This window comes from Camarhynchus parvulus, chromosome 18, assembly GCF_901933205.1.
Source record: "Camarhynchus parvulus chromosome 18, STF_HiC, whole genome shotgun sequence".
Classification (NCBI taxonomy): Eukaryota; Metazoa; Chordata; class Aves; order Passeriformes; family Thraupidae; genus Camarhynchus; species Camarhynchus parvulus.
In genome coordinates, this window is record NC_044588.1 from 8751336 (window position 1) to 8777817 (window position 26482).

Sequence of the window (26482 nt, forward strand, 5' to 3'; positions counted from 1 at the left end):
CAGTTCTGGCTTTGTCAGAACTGAAGAAAAGAATTACCTCTGGAGAATTTCCCTTTCAGGATTCCCCAGCTGTAAACTGGAAGGTCTTTAACTGTTCCACCTTTATCATGCAAGGGCAAAAGTAATGAAAAAAGGGAAACCAACTGAAGGCTCATTGCACAAACCTTCTCACATGCAGCACATGCTAGAATGGACATGAACTCCTTCCAGGGAGACAGAGTAATAAACTGTATCAAATGCCACATTTTACAGCACATCCTCAAACTAGAAAAGCTTTAGCACCCTGACTTACTAGCATGAAATACCAGCTGTGAAATATTTTTTAAATTTAGTGTTCAATTTCTCTGTTCAACACAGAAGCACCAGATGGGACCCAAAGAACCATCTAGAACAAGCCACTGCTGTAAAAGCACCCAAGGGTGGATGTCAACTGCTACACTGTGCTTTTGTCATTCCCACTGTGTATGGCATTGACCAAAATTACATTAATATCTTTGTAATTCAATCTATGTTGATAACTACAGAACACACAAAGAAACAATTCCTCTGCCCTCTTCTTTTTCTTTCCATCCTGCTATTTCAAAAACCCATTTAAAACATAAACAGTTCATGTATAAATTACACAAAACTGGCCTTTGAAATTTAACCATAAACAAACTGCAGAAGCTACTGGCTTTAAAGTGCAAGTTAGTCATCAATTATTTAATATATTCTGCTTAAATAATGACACTGACACAATATGGAGACATGCAGAATTGTTTTATACAAGTGTACAAAGAAACATGGGAGGGAAGAAGAAAGAAGAAAACCCCAAGAAATTAATTCCATTTTGGAAAGAAATATTTATTAAGTATTAAAAAAGGCATACCCAAGCCAATGCTTTAGACAGAAGTACTTAAATATCCCCACGGGCAAATGTTTTACTGTAGAACTCAGTGGTTCAGTCATCACCCAGCACTCACACATCAGCAAATCCCAGTCTATTGCCACACATTTGGTGCCTAATAATATAAATTATTTCATGCACTTACAGTCAGCAGGTCCAACTCACCATCTGGGATTCGGGAAGGGAGCAGCAATCCTCTCCTGCCCAGCTCAGCCAGGGCCAGGCACCCCCCGTGCCACGCGTTGTCCGTTTCCTGGAAACTAAAGTCAGAACAAGCTTTGTTAAAACTGGCCCTCCCTCTCAGGATTTCATTTCTTATGGTGAATTCTTAACATTTTAAAAGATCCCTAATCCAAACCAGCATGCTCTTATTGTGTTATTGATGGCACTGGACTTGTAAAATAGAAGTTGAACATGTTTTCCTTCCCATTTATGCAACATAAACAGTGCTGTAAATATGATTAAATACTCAAAAACTAATTTATGACTATAAATGTAACTCAATACAGAAGATTCAATACCTGAAACTCATAGAGAAAAGGAAAACAACTTCCCAGTACATGGGCAAAAGATTTACAGAACATACCCAAAATAACTAATGAGTTTAGTGCCAAATGCAGCCCTTAACTTGCAAAAGAGGTTCAAATGGCAATTCCCAGCAAACCCATTACAAGAGTTTATGAAGTAAGCAAATAGTGGTTTTTATCCACCTTTAGAAAACATAAACCAGAGAAACTTGCAGTGAACGCAGCAAAAAAAACCCCAAATGGTAAATGATTTTTACTGGGCTGGCAGATAATGGAGTGAAAAGAGGAAAGGTGGCATGCTGCAGGATTAAATCAGAATTCATTCTGTATTACACTGGGAGTAGGAATCTGAGAAGAAAACCCCAAATAGTAAATAATGGAGTGAAAAGAGGAAAGGTAACATGCTGAAGGATTAAATCAGAATTCATTCTGTATTACACTGGGAGTAGGAATCTGAGAAGAAAACCCCAAATGGTAAATGATTTTTAGTGGACTGGCAGATAATGGAGTGAAAAGAGGAAAGGTGGCATGCTGCAGGATTAAATCTGAACAGAGTTCATTCTCTATTACACAAGGAGTAGGAATCTGAGAAGAAAACACTGGACAGCCAGGCTAGGTCATATCCAAGCTTCATTTCTCCCAACACCATCTCTGAATTGCAGCTCTGAGAGGAGGTGCTCAGCCAAAGAAAAGCATCCCCATCCCCTTCTTGCCCTCCTGGCTTTGGCAATCAGCAGCACAGAGACAGCTGAACCAGAGGCTGGAGCCAGATTCATTATTTAATAACCTCTGAAGGGACTCTCTTCCATTAATTTGGGTAATCCCTTTTTGAACTCCCTTTACACTTTTGGCTCCCATAACATCCCGTGGCAATGACTTCCACTGGTTAATTACAATTGTGTGGAAATGCACTTCCTGCTGCTTCCCTGCTCTGGCACCAGGGAGAGTGAATGGCAAACAGCCTCTCCTCTCCCTCCTTCTGGCCTATTTACAGTGGAGACCCAGCAAATCCCACCCCTCCACTTCTCCTTCCCACCTGTAAAAAGCTCCATCAGTTAAACCACTTCTCAGTGATTTAGTTTGATCTCTTCCTTTCCTCATCATTTCCAACATTTCTCTTGTTTTCCCTGCCAGCTGCTGAGCACTCCCCTGACACTCTGACAGATCAGTGGCTTCCAGGGCTTTGACAGTGAGCAGCATTTTGCCCCAAGTACATCAGGTTGCATGCATCAGACATTATATTTTACATGACATTTACTGCCATAGTACCTCACCTGGGCTTCTGTAATACTTTCCTTCCTGCCACTTCAAGCTCTCACTACATTAAATGAACTGGAAGTATCAGCTAGTTTCTTCAGCCTCTCATTCCCCTTTTTTTGCAGGATTATTTACGTGTGTGTTGAACAACACAAGGCTCATACCCCCGTGGAACTGCGCTGACAATCTCACTACACTGTGAAAAACCATCACTCATTTCTTCCCCAACTCTTGTCTTTTGATATGCCTACATAGAACAAATCCTTTCTTCTTATCCCAAGAGGTACCACAGAGTGCCTCTGATGAGCAGCTGCTTTATTCCTATTTTGGTCACTAGATATTTAGTGCAAAGACTCCAACAGAGGCTCTCTCTGTCCTTGCCTACATTTGTTCCCAGGTGTTTCTGAAGAAAGCAGGTCACTCAATTACTAGTTGAATTACTCATCCCTATGACTTGAAAAACAAGGAAAGAAAACACAGTGAGCACAGGTCTTTGAAGCTCCAGGGATAATTGAGATCAGCAGCACCTCTTAAATTAATCACAGTAACACAGTGAGGGATCATCCAAGTGGATACTTTCCTTGCAAGTCTTTCAGACTTTATACCTTCTTTTTTTTCTAATGTGTTATCCTTTGAGCTGGCATCCTTTATTTGTACTCACAACCAATGTGAAAATACATTTTAAAACTAGGGACATCTGAGTGACAAACTGCTCATGACCAGCATTTCTTGCCAATAAAGAAACTCTTTTTGTTACTTTTGTTTTTTATGGTTTGCCCTAAACCACTCATTTAGATTTCAGGTACTCAATGCAGCTGTGATGAGCAATTTGGTATTAAACAAAAGCACATGATACTTGTTTAGTTTTTTGTTTAATGACTTTACATGCTCTACAGGAATGCAAAGCCATGATATCCAACACTAAAGTGCACCAAAAGAACATCCCACAGCTCTGGGTGCCCCAACCAGAGTTTCCCCTGGCCCCAAATCCTCTCTGACACAGCAACAGCAGATCCCTTAGCCAGAGTCTAAAACCAGCACATTCACTCTGCAAAACACTTCCAAACTCTGGCAGATCATGGAGAAGCTTGTTAGACAAGCAGCAGACTTTTTGTTCAGGTAAATATTCTCAGTATCCACAAAGTCCTATGGCAAGAAGTTTTTACAGTTTAACTGTAAAAACTGGGTAACATCACTCTGTCTTTATTCCAAACCTGCCACCTGATGCTTGAGTTTGCTTTCAGTAACACAAATCCTAGAGGGCAAACACATCCACACCATTCCCAGGTGCATAAATCTCTATTATACCCCATTTATTCCTCACTCTCTCCACATGTTTCAGCCTCCCCTCACACAGAAGTTGTTTCTCACCTCTGGTGAACCTCAGAGCATCATTTCCAGTTCTGCTGGGTTTCTGAGGATGGACATTAAACTCAAGACATGAGCTTGAGCACACCAGGAATCTCTAAAGTAGCAAGTTCATGAGAATTCTTTTATCTTTCCTAAGATTAACTTCAGTTCCTGCCCATTACCTTAGTATGGGGTCACAAGGAGGGATCAGAAATAATTTCTTTATTGAATACCTTTAGCCCATCTGTGCCTTCAAAGATTTTGAAATCTGAGAGAAGGACTGCAAGAAAATCTACAGATTTTTAGACCTTTCTTCCTAACTGTTGTCCCCTTGCTCCACAAGCAGACGTGTTTTAGATGTGTGTAAAGTGTGAAATAAGATTTTTACCTAAAACAGTCCAACAGAGACCCAATCACATCATCTGCTAATTCTTTTGGAAGTCTTCCAGTTATTCTACCAATTCTACAGAAGAAGAAAAACAAAGAAACATACAATGGATCATTAGTACTACAGTTGATTGGTAAATTATAAGAAAAAAATTAGTTACTAGAATCCTCCTGACTTCAAGATGCCACCCCACTGCCCTGAGACTGATACCCTTAAACAACAATCTCAAACTTAAAAAAAATCTACACAGCAGTGAATCTCCCACAGAAATGCATTTTAAAAGAGAAAGAGCAAAAAGGCATTTTGAAGAAATGTTTCTTTGCACCCTTCAAATCTTGTCTTACCCAGAATGTCCATTTCCAAACCCACCAGAAATTCCCTAAAAACTGACCTGAGTTTTCATCAGCAAAAGAGACAAAAGTGTCTGTGCACCCACCCACCACAGGCTGTGCTAAAGCCATTTGCAGTAACAGCAAATATTGGCAATATACCCAAATTAGCAGTCATAGATTACACTACATTTCTATACTGCTTAAGCTAAGCTGTAAACAAGACAGAAATTATTGTTTACATGTTATATATTGTTTGTATACATTGCTTACAGTCACCATAACAAACTTACCCTTTGGCTGCAGACCACCTGACAATGGTGTCTTTGTCTTTCAGGCCAACCAACAATTGTTCTGCAAATAATTTTATTTTAAAAAAAATATTCTTATTTAACAACAGAAAAATTCTTAAGATGTTTAGACTTCATTTGCCTCTTTGTATAAAAATCTTTGTATCTAGATTTATTCTATTTGTCACACAAGTACGACTTGAAATTAAAAACCAAGAAATACGTCAAAATTTTTATGGAAAGAGATTGAAATTTGAAGTGCTGTAAAAGATTCAAAATCGAGGCTATGGTGCTTTTTGCAGAGGTTCATTAGATTATTCAGTTATGAAAGTCTTCTGATGCAATTTTTGCCTATTTATTTACAGAATATCCACCAGCCAGCTAGCAGAGGACATGCAGTACAACTGCATATTAACAAACAAATCCTGTTCCTTTGATACTACCACAGTCTAAAAATGAAACCATAATTCTTCAGCTTTCATGTGACACATTTTTTGTTGTGTATCTCATTATAAATTTTAATTCATTTGTAAAAGGCCCAGGGCATCTCTTTTTATATAACTGGATAAAATTGGTTAAATATATTTCAGTATCCTTATATCGCCATGGCCAGCTCCACAACAAATGCTCCAGTACTGAGTTTCTGATTGAGATGCTGAAATCCAACCCATTTGGCAAAATACCACCTATTTTAATCAGCTGCAGAGACTGAAATTTTAGAGTCTTTCCAGCTGTTCACACGAGCACAGATACTCCCATTACTTTTTTAGTCCCAAGCAGATCATTTTCCAACATATGTTTAATTTGCAGCATGTGAGAAATGGATTTGCAGAGAATTTTTAAAGTTTAATACAAGGTTTATATAGTATGTATTTATATATAAATTTTGTATCTGTATATAAATTTAAAATTTAAATTTAAAAGAAAAGGGCACAATCCAACAGCAGCATTGCAACGACTTCTCTCCAGCTTTAACACACCTACAACATTTTCAATCTCTGCTGGAATGTCATATTCCTCATCATCATCAGCTTCAGCTTCAGCAGCAGCAACTTCTCTCTTCTGGTTCTGCACAGCAGCCCCCTGAGCCTGCAGGTTGGCAGCCAGGGAGCGACAGCCACGCTGGTACCTGCAGAGCAAACACAGCTCCAGTGATTTCTGATTTAACTGCCAGCTGCAGCAGGGACACACTGCCACAAAGTCTGTCTGCCACCTCCTACACCTCCCTGGTACAGCTCCCCAGTTATTTAGTGGCTGTTTAAAGGAAAGGGAGAAATATCCCATTCTCCTTGCTCCTGACCCACTTGTCTGTTTTCCAAGGTGAGAAGAGCCAGACTATTCAAATAGTTCCTTTTCATTATCCCTCCCTTTCCTGTTTCACTATAACCTATTTTCCACTGCTAACAACAAAGAGAGACAAAATTCCCATGCCCCAAAAGTCTCTCCAAAAACGAAAAAAATATTAAAAAATTAATAAAATCATCTTATTAAAAATTGCTTTTTAAATCTCAAAGCCAGCTTAGTACTTTCTGACCAAGCTGTACTCGAATATTTAGCCCGTGGTGTAGATGCATTCTTACAAAAGATAGACTTTACATGCTAAACTGACTTTTGCCATGGGGCAAGGTACATTCTCCACCTAAAAAGAATTTTCTATGCCTAAGGATGTTCTCAAAAGCCAGTAAAATAAATACAATAAAAATAGTCACTAAGGGAGCCTGCAATTTTAAAATATCAGTGCGAGAAATCTAAAAAAGAGTTTGCCCTCTGGCAGTAGGTAAAACCAGACACCAAAACCTGACTAATATGCAAAACCAGAGCAGGATTGCAAACCACTTTTCCCCTGTGAACTTTCTATCGAATCAGGGTAGGACCAGGTAATGGAAAAAGTTATGTTCACTCTTACAAAATTGTACTAAATCAGCTTCAGGAACAAAGGTCTTCCCATATTTAGTGAGTTATGCATTATATAGGAACAGGCTTCTGCTTGTGCAACGTGCAAAGTCAGATTTGGCTTGTCCCAGCACTCACTTATGTACCAAAACTGAAAAAAATACAGGAAACTAAATGCAGTGGAAGAATCCTCTTTTTTCCAAATAATGCAAATGAAGAATAATGTTCATTCCCACAGGGATTTCTTTTTCTTTAAAGGAAGGTTAAGAGGGGCAAATGTATGGATTTATGTATTTGTAGTGGGTTTTATTTAAGGATTTTCCTTTTTTTTTTAACTTTTCAGCCTTAAACTGACCTCCACTTTGCTACCTTTGGTTTCACAAATGTCAGCCCAAGCCTCTGGACCAGTTTCATGCCCAGCTTGCGCAGAACCATCTGATTGCTTTCTGACAGCTTGCAGCTATCAAGACATTCCAGAACAGTAGCAGCTGTAAAAGAAAACAAACACACCAGAAAAACAGCTTTCAAAAACACCTTGGTATGTACATCTGAAAGTTTTGAATGTTTTTTTTAGGAGATTTATATTTTTAAAGGCATTACTGAAATACAAATGCCCCGTTATCTACTTTGTGGAAGATGACATTGGTCAAAGAGCTGCAAAATCTTCACTGCCCAAACAGGGAGATAGATGGCTTTAAGGATTAGTTTTGATTATGAAAATTATAATCTACATTCTCAGAGAGTTTATGCCTCTGATTCTCACTGGAAGCAACAAATCCAAGTGACTTTCAAGTGATCTAACAGAACCAGAAGATAGAAAATGTAATTCTTTTACTCAGAAAATCTCCTGCACACTGAAGAAGCTTTCCCTTTCCTCATTCAGTATTTTCAGGCAGCACCAAATCCTGACACTGAAATTTTTATGATGATGGATGTCCAGAAACATTTACACATGAGAAACACTGTGGATGTGTAAACAATCAGCCACAAAACCTCTCATTTGGGCACATCAAAGGTAACAAAGTTATTTGTCCAGCAAGTAAAAAACACAGAGAAAGGAGAATCTTGGGTTAATGAGGATAAAGTTCCAGGATTCAAAATTTTCACAAGGAAGCTATGGCTGTTACAAATAAAAAAGCCCTTCTGCAGTTTCATTAGGGTGAAAAGAATTCTTCAGAAGCTGACCATTAGCTAATAGAGACTAATGACTCAGGCTCTGAAAGAGCCACTGGGCTTCCAACTGCACTGCTCAGATGGAACCAGAGCAGCCAAATCCTCTGCAGCCTCCTTCCCCAGCCTCATATCAGAGCTTTCAAAATACAAAGAGATCAAAAAAAATGCAATTATTTCAAAGTCTGAGACACTGTAAGACATGACTTACAAATCTGCCCAAGTCTTTAAAAAGAGTGGTGATGCATCTTGATGTACTGAAATTACAAATGAAACAATCCATGCAGACAACAAGCCAGTGAATATTATTAATACTTCAATACCTTCCAGTAACCTGGATTTTTTGCAGTTATAAAAGCCCAAGAGACTGATAGTTTAGTAGGAAGAGGCTGCAGAAACATCATCATTCACAGACAGAAAATAAATTAAGAATATATAAATAAAGACCTCTTCCAACTCCTGCCAGCTCTTGAATCACTAAAATATCTACAGACCCATGTAAATTACTGCAGGGCTAGTGTTTGTTTTTAATTCAACTTCTATGTCACAAGTGACTTCAAACAGGATCTTGCTTTGACATTTGCCTATTTTTTTTTCTATTTCATCCTCAGATCTGTTATAATTAAAAATCTTAGATATTTTTTTGTCTCTTACATTTTCTTATCCTGAACAATTCCCATCTGAATATCTGCTTCTCAGCATTCTAGATTTTCTAAGGTAAATTCACTGATTGATATGCCCCTGATTTTCCTCTTATTACCAGACTCATAACTACTCACTGTTCTTTCTATGCCATGAGCTAAAGCTTCTGATTTTGCCAGCAGGGTTAATACTGTGAGCTCAATATGCTCCTTCCATACTGTGTTGTACACTGTTGTACTGTGGTATTTCCTAAATTCTGCCATTTTCTGTTGCACTCTAATTTTCCCAGCCTGTTTATTTTTCTGCTTCTTTGGCAGCCTCCCAGTGGATTCTGCTATTCCTGTGCAATGGCATTCCCAGGATTTGCACCTGTGTCATTCCATGCTGTTTGTCTTCACTATCTTATCTCCATCATTACCCACCTCTCAGGCATTTTCTAAGGAAGTGTCTGCATCTCAGCCTTAGGAACTGGAAAAATGAGACTTTCCAGCACCAGAACTAAAAAGCTTCTTCTCAGGGCCAAAATAATTTCATGAGTGAAATCATAAACACTCAAAAGTGAATCTACATCCCTGCTTGGTTCCTGTGAATGGCACAAACCCCACTTCTGGTACTTGGATGAGCTCCAAAAAACTGATGAGGCCTTTAAAACTAGCCACCATTATTCCCTGCCTCCCTTGATTGCTATCAATAAGGCCCAAGATCCCACTGCAGTCAGTTCTGATCCTATTTCAAGATTCACCCCAAGACAAACATAATCCCAAAATACAGCCACACTGTTCAGAAACCTCCATACTCTCTTTTTCTCTTCCTTTCTATCCCTAATTGCACCCAATATTATCTCTTTTTATAAAAAACTTCTCTTATTCCAGAATTATCCCCGCGTGTCCTGTACACAGCTGGTTCTTAAAACCTGGGTTTTCTGAAATCCTGTGTTTGCATTTAAACTTGAAGAGTCTCTGCAAAACTTCCAGCAGTAATATACAAAACCAGTCTATGCTCAACTGAATTTCAAACAAATATTTTCCACATCTAACAGTTTCTATGTTCTGTGTTCAGCTCCTGTATTACACCAATGGCCAGTGTGACCTGCCAAAGCCTCTGATGTGCTGCCCCAACACAACATTCCCTGGTGGCATCTGCTCCTCCCTCACTGTCATTTCTGCTTTTGCTGCCCTCGTTTTTCCTGCTTTATCACTGTGGATTTTACTCCTTACAGACCCACTGGTCACCAGGTTTATCTTCCTTTCCCTTTTCTACTGCAATGGCTTGAAAAACTGAACCCAGGCTATTACAAACTTACCATATGGTAAACAGTCTTCTCTCTTGCCATGTTTAAACAGCTGTGCCTACAATTAAAATAGGGAACACAGACATGAGAATACAGAGATTCTGTAACACAATATATCAAGCATTTAGCTCTAAAATATTTTTAATGTTCTCACAATAATGTGTAGCGTTTGCTGATTTAAATAGCAAAAAAGGAGGAGTCTCAGGGTGCAGTTCTTCTTGGTAACTGCTCAAGGGAACTGAGGTGGCCAAAAAAATGGAGAGAGAAAACGGGAAAAAAAAACCCCAACAGAATAAAAAATAAAAAATTAGGAAAGAACAAGGCCACCAGTTTTGGGCTAGCTCAGGTCCCTGCCCCATCAGGCTCAGTGCTGGGTCACAGGAGCTCAGTGTGGTGCAACCACTGCTTGTGAGAGACTAAACCACCTACAGACACTTGCAAATACACCTCCAGCAGGCCAACTGCAATTCCTGTGCCCAGGGAACTTTATCTGCAGCTAAATATCCCAGTGAGATTAAACCCCAGCACTGCAGCCAGACAAGGGACTATTAACACCTGACAGAACACGTTACACATTAAAAGCTTCCTCAGCTCCCCATGGAGCAAAAACCTGGCCAGGCACTTGTTTGTCCTTCACCAGAAGCAAAATCTTCCTCAATAAATATGCCTGGGAGTTAAACAAGAACAGACTTCCCCTGAAAAGAGGTACTTTCTCACACATACCAAACACACACACACGCCTCCCGCGCTGCAGGCGTGGCTGCGAGCAACACAGGCAAGACAAACACCCTGGGGCTGTGTACCCAGCCCCTTGTGCTTTGTTACTAAATTGCATTTCAGGATCACAAATCAGTGCTACTACCAGCTATATATGGGAACTTCATATTATATATCAAAGTATTTGAGATGTTAATGCAGGCAAGTGTGAGGGCTCCCTTAAAAATTACTTTTACAAAGCAGCAATGTAATAGGATGACTTCAGGCCCAGCCAACAGAAATAAATATCACTTTAAATGTATAAATTGGCACAGCTTTTAGCATTATATGAAGTCAGTATTAAAAACAATACCAAAATTTCCCGCTGACATACAACAAAACTCGGCTTGTACTAAAAAGGCCTAAAAATATGTCAGAGGACCTGCAAATCTTTGGTACAACAAATCTAGAGCTCCTCAAAAACTTTTCTGTCTTTGTTGAAACATGCAGAAACTCATTTCATCACTTTGTTCCTGTGTTCTGCTTTAAATCCCCATCCCTGGTTTCTCCACACACTTTGCTGTGGATGCTGGAGACAGGGCAGCATCCCTGAACCTTCACAATTCTTTCCCTCAATCCTCACAATCCCTTCCCTGCACCCTCACAATTCCTTCCCTCCACTCTCACAATTCCTTCCCCTTTCTGCCTAACTTAACAGCAAATATTGTTTTTAAGGCACACTCAGACTTACTCCAAATTATTATTATTATTATTATTTTCAAGGATATTCAAAAAAGCACAGTGTAATTCCTCAAGCAGTGATAATGCAGAGAAACATCTTTTGAACAGATCCTTGGGGATGCTCCTGGACAAACACCTCTGGGTGTGTGCTCTCAGCACACTGCCAGGGAGTTGGAACAGAATCCTCCAACAAACCCATTTCAGTCTGCAGTTTCCAAATCCTGGCACCTTTCTCCAAGCTTCTCCACATGTTCTCACAGCCTTGAGTCCAAGTCTGAACTAAGTCCTGATTCCTCAGGAACGACACAACTGGAAGGTGCCACCTCTGAGAGAGATGGAAGGAATCAACCAACACACAAGCAGGAAATGAGAAAATATCAAATAGCACACAGTATTTTTTAAAATGCTTTTCCTCACACATCTATGAATCAGTTTAGAACAGCAACCTTGGCAGATTCCATTTCATAATCATTGCTATTATTTTCTGAACAAAAAAGTGAAACACACATTGTCTCCCTACAGCAGTTTCACTAAAACCTAAATAACAACTATTTTCAACACAGAACATTTACTCCTACCATGGGGATTTATAATATACATTTTGTAATAAAATAATCTCAGCTATAAATCACTGAGATGTGCATTAAGATGTTTTATTTTATCAATATGAGTTTTTAGGAGAGGCAAAAATTGCCGAAATTACACCATAGCTAATTAATCAATAATTATTAATTTGAATTAATAACTAAACATTTTTAAAGGGCCATAATATCTACATGACTTTTGATCAATAACAGATGTTCCAAATGGTTTAGAAATAAATACAGCTGAAAATGCCAATTGTCTGAATGAGAAGAAAGTTCTTTCTGCACCCACTGAGGTGCACTGGGGGTCAGATACAACCTTGGAGCAGGTTCCTGGGGTTTCTACAACTGATACATCAGGTATTTCTCTGTGTCAGAGAAGTTTAACAGCTGTTTTAAAAATAAATTTTGCAGAAGTAAATAGGTGATAGCCAAACTGTGGAGAAGTACTCTTCAGATGTTCAACACAGCAGGAAATTGAGTGTCTGGAGTTTTTTTCTGAGTGTAGAGAAGACAAGAAAAGAAGTGTTCATTACTTATTTGTGAGTCAAAGCATGCAAAAGCATCCCCAGGTCCAAATCTTCAAAACTTCTGAGTGTAATAAATGTATTTTTCTCAAAGGAAATAAAAGAACACTAACCAACGCTGGCTTTTGAGAAAGCAGAAAAAATATTTTCTTCCAGCACATGCTACCAACAGTCAGGCATGCACAGCAAAGTTACTCCTTCAGAAAAATACTGTAAACCTGGAACTTACAGGGATCATATTAAAAAAGAAATGTTCATGATGATAAATGAAAATCATGAGGAAAAAAAGCAGCAAAAAGAGCAAATCAGCATTACAGCACCCAGCTTAAACTTCCTGCCTTGAAGGAAGAAAAATACCCAAGGCACACCATTTCCAAAAATCTGATACAAACAAAGCAATTAATAAGCTTGGTTTGCCACCTGCACAGGCATTTTGGTGTCAGCAGGGCTGAGCACGAGGAGCCTGCCTGTCGGAGCATCCCTGCAGTCACAGCCACGCCACAGGCTCCTCTAAGGAGGACACAGAGCACACAGCAACCTACCCAACCTGCTCAAGTGTTGAAAAGTATGTGACTCCCTCTCTTATAAATAATTAAGCCACCTACAAATTAGAGAAAATCAGTGGTGTGCAAGCAATGACGACTGTCAGGTCTGGTTCTGCTTTAGAAACAGCGCAGGGCAAGGCAAACAAAGCCCAGTTTCTTAATAATCCCAGCAGAGACACCACACCTGCCAATTGTCTGCATAACCCACTTTGGGCTCGACCTGCAGGAGATCTATCAGTGGGGAGCATCTCCAGGACTTGTTCCCCAAGCTACACAAATCACCACGAGGGGTGGCCTGGCTGGTGGGGACTGAGTGGATCTTCCTGCCGAGCAGGAGACACAAGTCTGGATCTACCCTCTGGTTGTAACCAAGAGGAGGGCTGGGAGGATAATTCCAGCCTGGCTGGGAAGAGCAGGAAATGATGCCTTGCACTGCTCTGGAGCACCCCCTGGTAGCCACACAACACCCCAGGAATGCCACCAGCCATCCCTGCCTCCAGGCCAGAAGCAGGGAGGGAGAACACGCTGGCAGAACTGAAGTTCACTTGGAAGGAGGGAATATTTAATATATTCTACGTGCAGCTGAAGGTAAAATGGGTTAGTTAAAGGCCTTGCTCTTACTGTGCCTCCACACAAGCAGCATTCCTGCTGTGGGCTGCACGTGTTTGGGTGTTGAGCATCAACATGACACCAAACTGACAGACACCGACACAGTGATGGCAGCTTTCATGTGATCCCAGTTATTTATCAGCTGAACATCTGAAATGTTTACACTAACGCATGGAGAGCTGGCAGAGTACCTCTTTTCCATCGTGAGATTACCAAAACCCACAGATTTTAAATACTCAGAAGGTAAAAAACATTTAGCAGCTTGAGATAGTACTATGCTCTAAAAAGAAACAGCTTAATAGTAACAGAACTTCTGAACCTTGAATGAACCACAAAAGTTCTGGTGAGAAGAGAAAAACTCAGGAGTATCAGACAAGGCCACATTAGAAGAAATACTCAGGGACAGTCAGGAGAGAAATGGCATGAGCAGAAAGGAGTCAGTGCCCTCAGTACCTGCAGACATAAGAACGTTTGTACCTCTCACCAACACTGCATCATCTACACTTTTATCACCAAACCACTAAGCAACGACCCCTTATTTAAAAAATAATGCCAATAGACAATCCTAATACAGCAAATTCTCGGAGAATGCCAAAAATACAGAGACTTGGGAAACATTCTATTTGGAAATATTCTATTTTTGTGCCTCTGGGTCTGAAAGAATGGAGTTAGAGAGTTCTTTCTTCCCTGGAGCCAAATTTACATAAGCATGTAGCTATTGCTAAATAACCTTTGCATTAGAGACAGCTCAGGGAAATGCCTCGTTCTTAAGACTCTCGAGTTTCATCAGATCACTGTGTAGGGCGTTTTATTTTTTTTAATTATTACTCACACTTGTATACTGAATCACTTATAAAACAAATAAGGTTTAATAAGTTTCAATGCCCAAGGCTACCTCAACGTGATGACATCTCTGTCACGCAAGAACTGGGAGTGCTGTGCCCTGCAGCGATAACTAAAAAGCTGTTTGATATAATGGCAGGTTTAAAAGCAAACCTCCAGACCAAGAGAATTTAAAATGCAGATTCTTGAAACAGGCTAGAAGTTTCCTTCAAGTAAACAAATGTTATAAAAAAGTAGCAATTGCTTAATAATACAACATTTTCAGTCCTTCACATGCCAAAGGACAGGAGCAGGGAAGTGAATTAAACGCCACAGCGCAACAGAGGTTTCAACAAAGGAGGGCAGTTTGAAACACTGAAATTTGAAATAGTGTCACAGAGGTGCCTGCTGGTGCCCCCCATAGGGAAATGGTGAGTTACTGAGGACAGGTGGAAGGAGCAGAGAGCCACAGGCCCCAGTGCAATTACAATATGCAAGGCGGGGTGCGTGTTCCGACAGGAGCCGCGGAACGGCCGGACTCGTTCTGCACACAGCGCTGGGTGAGATGAAACAGCAGCACACACCTGATCAGCCAGGCTCACGGCCACAGAGAGGCAGATCAAAGTCAGCCACGGCCAACTACTCACTGCGTCCCTGACTTGCAGTTTCACTTCATTGAAATGCAGGAGTTTCGTGTCTTTTCCGAGCAATTTTTCCATGCCAGCCTCGCTCCGAGCCGCTCGGTAAATGCAGACCAGAGGTGGCACAAAATCCTAACCCAACCAAAACCCACCCTGCTCAGGGCAGCCCCACTCTGCTTTTTATCCCCTCTCTGGTGGGTTACATCATTCCCAAAACCTGCACAGTCCCAAAACTCCCCTTGCTATACTGACCAGAACTGAAAAATGGTCTTTTTTCTCCTGCTTCTTCAAAGATGGCCAAGCAGCAGCAGTTTGACTCTTAAAGTAACAAAATGCTGGAGGAATTCAAGGGCAAAGAATTCTGAAGCTTGCTGCCACAACTTTTAGTTGCCCCTCATGAGGATGTGCTCTGCTTTATACATTTAGTGATTACTTGTTATGTTAAAATAGATAGTATTTATTTATAGAATAAATAGACTATATTATATAGAATAGACTATATTATATCCTGCAAGAAGTATAGAATTATTTATAGAAGTATACATTATTTATAGAATAAATAGATGTATTTATAGAATAAATAGACTATATTATATCCTGCATGAAGTTAGAATCTTGCATGTTAAAGACAAGTGTTTACTTATTTTGAACATTTATTTTCAGCTGATATTTTTGACAATATAGTGTTGCTCCAAGTGTGAAACAAAATTCTTAATATTAAAATATCAAGAATATATGTAATTACATATAAATATGATATGTATAACATTTAACTCTTGAAATAAATATTTCCTGCTCTCCCTGAGCACCTACATGCCTACACATACCATTCTGAAAACCTTTACTCCCTAATGATACAGCTCATTGTAGTGACTAAAAGGAGAAATTGAAGACTAAATGCAAGACAAAACTTTACAAATCTGCTCATATCTACCGACTGGAACAGGAATGTGGAGAAGAAAAAAAAAAAAAAAGTCCCAGAAAAGCAAAGCAGCAGGCTCTGCTCCCAGGTCTATTGTATCACATTCTGGTTTCGATTCTACTTGTTGAGTATTCACCTGTTTCGCTTAGTGAGCACTAATGAACAGGTGGATGGAGCCAAAGCCAAACTCAAAGGAATTATGACAAAACACTAATGCATTATACATCCTGCAGGTCTCATCATGCCTGGGAATGGCAAACAGTCAGTCTCCCTTTCCAGATCTGACAATAAAATGATGAAACATCATTCTGTCTTTTGAAACGCTGCAATGCACACAAATAACGCTTCCTCCTGCTTAAGCAGCAGTCCTCAGTTATTCTAAATATAGATCATTTCTTCTCCCTTCTGATTTGGAAGAGCTCAAGAGGAAAAAGAAACAACTAAAAAAAAACCCACACACTTACTCCAGACCTTTGCTTTGATGTTTAGTACCACACTGCACACAAGTCCTCTTAGTGACTGGTTAAGAAGAGTAGCAAATTTATGCAAATTATCAAAACTTGTACAAACACCAGCAAATCCTCAAACCTGTGCAACTGCAAAGACTGCACAAGGGCTCGTGATCTGTCTTCACCTGCACTGCCTTGGTCAACAACCAAACCAAGAAGGAACAACAATCCCTCCCCCACACACAAACCCATTCTGCCCAAATACATTCGGACATCAAAACTGGCACAGACACTGGAAGTGCCACCCCAGGATTTCAAAACACAGCCCAGCACTTTTAAGGGTGTAAAACTTCACCAAAGCTTTTATAAATAGCCCTTTTTAGGATGCACAAGAGGAGCAGTGCCCTGGAACAGCAGTTCAGGTACTGCAGATTTTTTCCCCAGGCACAGTATATCAATTTGAAAACCCAAACTAAGAATTCAGCTCTTTTGAGTCACACACCATTATCAATTCACAAGGAAAGACCACTGAACAAAAAATTCATTCAGATTAGGCAACAAACTCAAACTTACTGAAATGACTGCTACTTTGAGAGCTATTTACGAGTAGCTGTACTGGCAATTTCACTTTCATTTGGGGCATGACAAAAAAAGAAAATACACATGCATGGGAAGTTATATTGTCTAAACTGCTGTGGAGGAATTTCTCCTTTTTTCATTGCCAGGAACCCCTCTGTGTATTTGCTGTCAAGGGCCTCCTGGAGCAGTAAAGAACGTCCATAAACCCAACTGTCTATCTTTTAAGGGAGAAGCAGTATTTACCAGGGCTTGGAGCATGCCATTCACAATGACAGTGCCCTCCATGGTCTGGGAGGAGGATTTGGATAACATGGAGAGCACCCACTCCAGGAAATCTGCCATCCTGCTTTGCTTGACATCAGGGCGGACAATAAACCTGTCACAGAAAAAAAAAAAAAGAAAAACATTGCAGCCGTTGACTTTATGACACCCAGTGAAAAATGATTTTTCCTCCTATCCAAACTGGTTGTAGTTCCTGGAAACAATTCTTCAATGCTTGTTTCCCCAAATCACTGAGGATAGGAACACTCCAAACCATCCTATGTTTAGCCCAGCTGTTTCTGAGCAAGGCTCTGACCTGGAACTTTGTTTTCACTTCAAACCCAGCTAAAAACTTGGGTTCTAGAAATTTCTTATCTTAATTATAAAGCAACACAATATTCAAAGCTTTAAAAAATTATTTCTATTAGAATTAGTGAAAAGTTAAAACAAATAGGAGGATTCTGCACCTCTCTCACCAAAACCAGCCATTCTGCAAATGTGAAAATCAGTGGTCATTTTGCACTGTCTGTCAGCAGTCAGGCCCAGAAACAACAAGCAGCAGGGCTACATTTGGGGTTCCAGATATTTGAAAAGGTCAAGCACCTGTTATTTAACACACTAGACTGGTGAAGAGATTTGTTTTTAGCCATCTTAGAAAAGGGAAAAGATGATTTGCATGGCTAAACTGCCATAATTCTCTCAGCCCTTCCCTGAGCAGCCAAGCTGCAGTCAGGGCATCACTTCAGTGTCCAGACACCCACAAACCAGGTCCTGCTGCAGCAGCAACTCAGACTACATTTGTTCTCAACTCACCCAGTGGAAACAAGGCACATGGGGAGTTGTGCCCACCCAGCACAACTCACAGAATTCCAAGAGGATGTGCCCCAGAGCCAGGACCTGGATCCTTCCTACACCTACAGATAACTGGGGAAGTATTACAGATGACTGAGGGAGTATTCAATATAATTAATACAGAAAACACCTCAGCAGTGAGCTGCTGGGATGGAGTGGCTTCCCAGGCAGTCCCTGTGGTGCTCAGCAGCAGAACAATGAGGATTTGGGGGGAGCTGCAGGAGGGTTGGTTTGGGTGGAAGGATGAGGCTGCCTTTGGCCCAAGGGCACACGTGAGAGAAGTGACCTGTGAAGTGGCTGAGCTGGTTCCTAGACCCTTCCTCAGCCCCAAGGAGTTTAAATCTTTCTTTCCCAAAGGAGTGCCCTAACCTCCAGACTAAGACCAGGATAAGGATCAGCCTCATCTCCTCCTACTGCAGCCACTCACTGAGCAGGCAGAAAAGAGAATTTATTAAATACATTCCAGCTCCTTTGCCCTGTGAGAAGCAGCTCACTTAGGAAAACAGCAGGTCTCACATCCTGATGTTTCTAAACTTCACTTGGAATTCATCAACTCCCTGGAGCACAAAGCAGGGCCCAGACTTTCTCTTGCTCCCCAGGGACTTTCCCAGAGCGTGCTACAGAGTCAGACTCCTGTATCTTATCTGTCCATCTGTCCAGGACCGTTGTGCTCTGCCCACCCAAGTAACAGTCCAGCTCCAGGGAGGTGGCACACAAACCTCATGTCAGAATGATTATGCTCACAACTGGCTTTGGGGATGTGAGAACAGGGAAAGGCCTTGCAGCCAGCCTTCTCATTTCTGGTGAAGTGTTCTAATCACCAGGCTGCTTTGAAAATGGCGTTTTCATAATAAACTAAATAATTTTAAATCCACTATACAGCACCATTACAGCCTGGCATAGCTGGTACTGGAACCAGCCTAATGTATTCCATCCCCACGTTTGTGCTGAACATTCACTCCGAATTAAAATTAATCAGCGCCCTCTGCTGAGCACGGGCTGCAGTGCAGAGCTGGGCTTTTACTGCTTTAAAAAGGAAAAAAAACCCCAAATCATTCCCAACCTGAGATGACTTTCACTAAAATGTCCAGGAATGTGGACTGGAATAGATATTGAAACAAGAGACATGTTTATACTATCCCTGCTTAATTTTTTATTTTGTAATTTATTATTTTTATCTTATTATTTTATTATTATTAATTTCTTATTTCATAATCTATTGTTTTGTAATTTATTTTCATGTGCAGAGGAAGCAGTATTCCCAACAAACACTGCTGCATCCAATTCAAGCAATATTCATATCCCACAGACAGCTGGCAACTTCCAGCTCTCCCAACCCTGCCATGTCAGATTAAGAAACAGCAGGAGGAATGGGAGCCTTTCTGCCAAGATGCACAAAAGAGACTTACTTGGACACCAGCACAGCAGCTGCATCCCGAGCCTTGTCACTGACAACCAGGTAACACTGAAGGGAAAAGAAAACTGACTGTAAAAGAATTCATAACTGAAGATAGAAAACCAACTGTGTAACAGCTCTGTACATAATACACTACTGAACAATCACATGACAAATATTATAATGATTACACACATTATGACATTATTATGGTTACAAACTCAGCTTAAAGATAGTAGAAAGTTTATTTTTCCATTTAACAAATTGTATCTGAGGTAGAGTCTCCCTCTGTGTGCCTTTCAAATTAGGTTTATTACTGAAGATTTATTTGCTGAAGCCTTAACTCACAGACACATTGGGCTGTAAGCAGTAAGACCCTTAGTGCTGCAAATGTCAAAAGCCTGAGCTGTTGGGGTGCCTGGGTGGTTTATTTTTATCTCTAAGGCATGACAAGTCAGCCACCTGGGCTGACATCCACTGGAACTTCATGTATTTGTTTAAAAATCTTCACACAGTCACAGCTTCCAAAGTTGCTCACTCTGATCAAACGCTGATTTTCTCTAGAAATCCTCAGATTTGGCTTTCAGAGAACCTCTCTGGCACTTCTATGTGTTGAAAGCCTCTAACATATTCAAAGGCTGGGGGTCACCTCAGATAAAATAGTTTATTACATCAGGGGAAACAAGTTCCAGGCTCACCTGACTCTAAAGCAGAAATCAACAGATTGAAGATCCAGAGTATAAAAAAATTCTTTACGGATTAGAAACAAAAATACAAATTTAAACAATATGCAGCAAAGAATATCATTGAGGAATGTACAGAATACATTAATATTTATCACATATTGATTGAGTCAAAGATGCCAGGTGTGGAAGCATTCCAGGGTGTGTTCTCCTCACCTTGGCTATGTCCAGGATGCGATCCATGGTTGGCTGCCGAGCCTGCCCCTCCAGGGAAACGAGGTTCCCATCAAAACGGGCCAGGTCAAAAGGGATCAGGCAGATCATGGACAGCCACAACAGCAGCATGTAGCGAGTTTCCCAAGTCTGCAAAGGAATAGGAAGATATTTTTGCCCCAGACAAAGGAGAGGAATGATGAGGAGGATTTTATCAGAAGGCTGATTAATTACTATATCATATTATATTATATTGTATTATATTATATTGTATAATCATACTATATTATATTATATTATATTATATTATATTATATTATATTATATTATATTATATTATATTATATTATATTATATTATATTATATTATATTATATTACGTTATTTTATGTTATGTTATGTTATGTTATGTTATGTTATGTTATATTATATTATATTATGTTATGTTATGTTATATCATATTATATTATATAATTCTATACTGTATTATATATATTCTATAATATATATTATCATATTCTATACTGTATTATTATATATATTATTATATTATTCTATACTATACATTACATATGTATTATTATGTTATTCTATACTATATTACATTATGATATTCTATACTACATAATATAATTTATATTATATATATTATTATATTATTCTATACTATATTACATTATATTACATCTAAACTGAATCTGCTAAGCACTCAAACTGCACTCTAGTGCACAGAATTTTTGTGACTGCCAGCGACACACACACACCTGGATTTAATTGGTCAGTGAATTAAAAACACATTAGAATTCAATTATTAATTTTCTTCAGGTAAACAGTCTTTTACAACGTATTTTACTTGTGAAAAACACAGGCGCAGCAAATGAGATAAGAATTGTTTGGTTTTTTCTCTGATGTTCAGAGAATGTGAAACCCAGAAATATTCCTGGGAAGAATTGTGCCTTGCTTTTCTCTGTGAAGAGAAATGTTGTGACAGGAATGGTAAAACAAAGGTATTTTACTTCATTTTCTGCAACGTGAATTGCCAAGAGCACAAACTACCCTCTGGCTCCAAGGAACTTCCAAAGATGAGCACGAAGAAACTCCGAATATGAGCGCCCTGAAACTCCAGAGGAGACAGAGCTACAAGGGATCCCAAACAGCAAAACTGTAACAAAATTCATGGACCCTCCCCCCAGTCAGAAATCTAGGCAACCTTGTTTCCTTCCCAAAGGAAACCTGCACCTTCCCATTCTCCTGTTTTTCCTTCCCTTGGCCTATCTGTGCCTCCACTCACAAATATAACATAAGCATGTTTTTCTCCTTAACTTCTTATGTGTTGCTTTCATGGGTTTACCACAACAACTTCTGAAGAAATAAGGAAGTTTTTCAAGATTTAAAGCTGTACACCTACAGCAACAAAGTGTCAGAATTGATGTTTCTTTTAAAAAAGCTTTAATTTAGAGCAGCAATACAATTATTGTCTTCAAATCCCTTATTTTTGTTACTTATAATTGATAAGGATGTCACTTAAAATTCATCTATCTTAAGCAGCTCTCAGGAGTTCTTTTTCCTTATTTAAAAATATAAGAATATAAACTACAGTATCCTGGAGTCAGACAGGATGATTTATCAGTTACTCATTTTAGAGATTTAATACTTTCACTGCCCTTCTTCTTACTCTTGTTACAATCAATGTGTTCCTTACATGAGTGCTTAAAGATTCTACTTGCACCTCTACTGCCGCTGCTTCTAAATCCTTGGAACAAATCCCATGAAAGAACACCAAAACCTCTCCTTGGGGAGGATATTTCTCCTGTGACAAGATGATGGTTTTCACACCAAATCCAGGTGTTAACACCAGACAGGGTCTGTCAGTGCTTTATCTACTTTTTCCCAATTTTTTTCCTTCAGCTTTTTCCACTGGAGACATAAAAGCTGAACAAAAAGTACAGCAAGTGCTCACCTCAGGGTCTCTTGGGTTCTGCTTTGCAAGCATATCCAAAACAGGCTGCAGGTCCCTGACTTCGTGAGGGAACAGGGGCAGGAAACGTTTGTAGCCTCTCACCTAAAGCAGAAAGTTCCAGAATTCAGAATTTCAGAACCCATCCAGCACCAGCACACACTGAGGGGAAAGGAAAGACCCTTGGAGGAATTTCTTCATTAGGATCCTCGTGTCATAAGGAGAGTAAGCCTGCAATCAAAGTCTTAAAGACCTTGTGATATTTAACTTGGTGTTTAATTGTGATATATAACTTTGTGTTTTTACAAAGTTATGAAGAATTCATGAGATGATAATTAACTTTAAAACAAGGGACATCTGGAGATTGTCCAGTCCAGCCCTCCTGGTAAAGCAGGGACACCGAGCAGGGTGCCCAGGACCACGTCCATGGGGTGTCCAGTATCCCAGGGATGGAGGCCCCACCACCTCTCTGAGCCACCTGTTCCAGGGCTCAGCCCTTACAGCCCAAAAATATTTCCTTGTGCTCAAATGTAAATTCCACATCCATCGAACTGTTCATCCCACTTTGCTTTTCAACGTTATAACTCATGTTTCATCACTCAGTACCTCCATGTCTGCAATTTCTTTTACATTCAGACCTGGATTTTTACTAATTTGGATCCTTAAATAACATAAGCTATCATGAAAATGGGAAACAAGAGAATTAATCTTTCACAGTGCAGTTTAAAATATTTAATCACATTCAACACATTTATTTTATATTTTTGAAAATAACAAAGAAAATATTCATAACTTACAAATTTCAGTTAAAGAACATTAAATTTAGGATTTTTTTACCTTTGTAATGATGTAGAGAAATTTAAAAGCCAGGTGAACTAGTGGGGGAGGAGATGCACTGTCCCATACTATCTCCAACAAGGAATTCATCATCCCCTCTAGTGAAAGGAGAGAAAAACCAGTGAGGCTACATGCAGGTCACAGAGTTTCTTGTACTTCTGATAGAACAGAGTGAGACAACAATTATAAAATGGAAATACTATCAGCCACAGCAATCCTGTAATGTAAACCCAGATCTTCCAGAGTAACAGATTTTTAAGTATAGACACAACAATTATTTAAGGCTGACATTCCTACCTAAATGGTGATCCAAAAGGTGAGGCTGCTCCTGGTACTTGTCCATTATACCTGAAAATAAAAGGATATCTGTAATAAACTACTTCAAGGCTCTTCCAGGTCTTAACTGTGCCATCAATCCACTCCCAGGAGTCTGTCCAATTTCTCTGGACAAACCTCCCACAAGTAACATTTTGCAATGAGAGTGCTCCTCACAACCCTCAGAGCCAGTTTCCTATTTTGAAATAGAACACAGGGAATTGTTCAGCAAAGAGCAAAGAATCCTTAACAAATTTAAACTTCAACAAACAAACTGCAGCTCTTACCACTGTGCTCCTCAAAACTGTTCATATCCCTTACTCTATTTTGCTGCCAGTAACACAGTCTCTCCTTTTGGATACTGACTCAAGAAAAGACAAATTGAAAAGGAGTATTGAAAAAAGAACAACTTTCAGACACAAAAGCTTTTCAATTTAAATCCAGAATCAACAAAAAACAGCTACAGAAATGAAAGCTGGATTCCCAAGGAGATCATTAAGTGATCTAGTGTGGCACTGGAGATTGCCTGGCTCATTTTAGTTATTTGGTCAGAAAGCAGCTTTTGAATTAGAAAACCAAAACCTCCTTAAGCTCCCCTTTTCTGTATTTGTTTCTCTCACAAACCACTTTGCTCTCTGTCCTTTTTCTCTGCTTGACACATCAGCATTTACACTGAAGACATGACTCAAGGCCAACAGTGCTGCAGTTGACCAGTGGATGACACTGCACCATCACTTTCAGACACCAGACCAACCAACAGCACCCCTGTGCAATTCCACTGGGACACCAGAACAGCATCCAGAGGGAAACTTCAGCTCCTAATCATCCCTGACTTCCCACCTGAATTAATGCTGCACACAAACAGCAGAACCAGCGAACACAAATTCCAACACCAAAGCAACAGCTTTCCAGCAGAAGTGGGATTGAGGAGCAAATTCTTTTCCCAGGTCACAGCCTGGCAAAGATAAAATAAAACCCTAAATATAAAAGCTGAAGAGAATGAACCTAAACCAGATGCTCTAAAACTATTATTTCAAAAAAGATCTTCCTATATTTTCCTACAAAATTGTAGTTGCAGATTAAACAGTTTCTCAAACTTCTGTTTCTAATGGTGAATCACAAAATGAGCATCATGAGTTTTTCTGAATGCTTTGGAAACTTTCATCAAAAGCCTCTGGAAGAGGTGATCACTGCATTCACTGATCCCAGATAAAAGGTGTTCCCTAAGTGTCAGTGTTCTAACTCACACACTGAGCCTCTTGGCAGGTTTGGGACATTTTGTCCAAGAAGGATCAATGACACTTGGGTTATAAATATTATAACCCAGTACTGAACCACAACACCTTTTTTAAGTATATTGAGCCCATATTTACTGGGCAGTGATATACAGGCAGAAAGCTCATAAATAGAATTTAAATGCAAAGAAACACTCCACATGATGTGACAGAGAGGCACAGCAAGGTGATCTTTCTAGCAATGGTTTTTCCTGTCCCACTGCATCTGACATTTCCTCTGTGATGCTGAAAAACTTCAGCAAGAAGAGTTCCTTCTGTCTGAGCAGTTTCATGTCCATCATTCAGATGGAACAGTCAGTTCAGCCAACCACAATAATGCTACTGTGAAACTTCTGCAGGGTCAGATCTCCAGATTTGGGGGGTTCTGCTATACTGTTTGCCCACCTCATTTCTTGTTGTCAAAAACAAAGCTGCTGGGTCAATATTTTGACTGTGAGTTTTGCAAGTTCACCATCCTTCACAAAAATCCTTGCAAAATGCCACTCTGCTAAATTCAGTTTGCAAATACACGAAGCCCTGAATGAACTTTTGCAAATCACCTCATCAGAATATTGACCCAACACACAGATGTGCCTTGAAACAGGCTGGTCACCCAGGACACTGCTACATGCACCTCACTGTGGCCCCTCCACACTCAGCTGAGACCCAGGGGCAGGACAGCTTTCCTTAGGGGGCACAAAAGTCAAACCAAGTTACCTCCACTTGGAAAAACAAACATGATCTGCATGGACACAGCTACTCTTCACATTTCCCTTGAAATGAAAAGGTAAATAGGAAATTGATACTTTAAAGCCCAAAATGTGTGTGTTTCCATGAGTAACAGAGTTGTTTTATTCGACAGACATACAAACTTTTAACTAAATTATGGCCTGAATTTGAACAGGAAACTGAAGGCCCAGCACGAGTCAGAATTCAGATTTCTGGAATTTAAGACCTAAGTTTTCATTTACAGTAGTTAAATACCAGGTAATAAAAGAATATCTATATGGAAAACAAAATGAGCAAAAAACACATCTGAATTACCTGTTGATAAAGTTCCAGCATTATCACTGACCCAAAAATTAGCGGTTTGGTCCCTTTTTGGTATTCAGCAATAACAAAATGAATCATACATAATAAAACGTTTGTGTCATGCAGGAGCAGGACCACTCCCTTTGGCTGCCGTGCTTACCTATGAACCGTTCCACGGCCATTTCCCTTGTCACCAGCTCCGCGAAGACCTCCCGCAGGTTCCCGATGAGCTCCGCGACCTCGCGGCTCTCGGTGAAGCTGTCCAGGATGTTCCTGGCGCTGATGGCAGCCGGCTCCTCGCCCTCCTCCGGCTCCCGCCCCGCTCCCTCCATGGCCGGGGCCCGGCGCTGCAGTGACAGAGGAAGGGTCGGTTCCGCCCCGCTCAGGGCGCGGGCAGGGCCGGTCCCGCCGCCCCGCTCACCCCGCCCGGCCCCGCCATGCGGCCGCCGCGCCCCTCCCGCGGCCCCTCCCGCGGCCCCGCCCGGCCCTACCGGCCTCCGCCGCCCGCCCGCACCGCGGGCTCC

General features: G+C 40.3%; 1 protein-coding gene across 1 annotated transcript in view; it reads right to left on the bottom strand.

The window, feature by feature from the left end:
* The window catches only part of TBCD (tubulin folding cofactor D), a 119542-nt gene extending 93252 nt beyond the window's left edge, over window positions 1-26290 (bottom strand). Inside the window, 13 exon segments of the mRNA XM_030962324.1 lie at window positions 1052-1146; window positions 4409-4483; window positions 5031-5091; window positions 6008-6156; window positions 7276-7408; window positions 10036-10081; window positions 17382-17514; window positions 19661-19716; window positions 20547-20693; window positions 22504-22605; window positions 23338-23435; window positions 23635-23685; window positions 26119-26290. Coding sequence (XP_030818184.1) covers window positions 1052-1146; window positions 4409-4483; window positions 5031-5091; window positions 6008-6156; window positions 7276-7408; window positions 10036-10081; window positions 17382-17514; window positions 19661-19716; window positions 20547-20693; window positions 22504-22605; window positions 23338-23435; window positions 23635-23685; window positions 26119-26290 — 1318 coding nt within the window.
* Window positions 26291-26482: the final 192 nt, after the last annotated feature.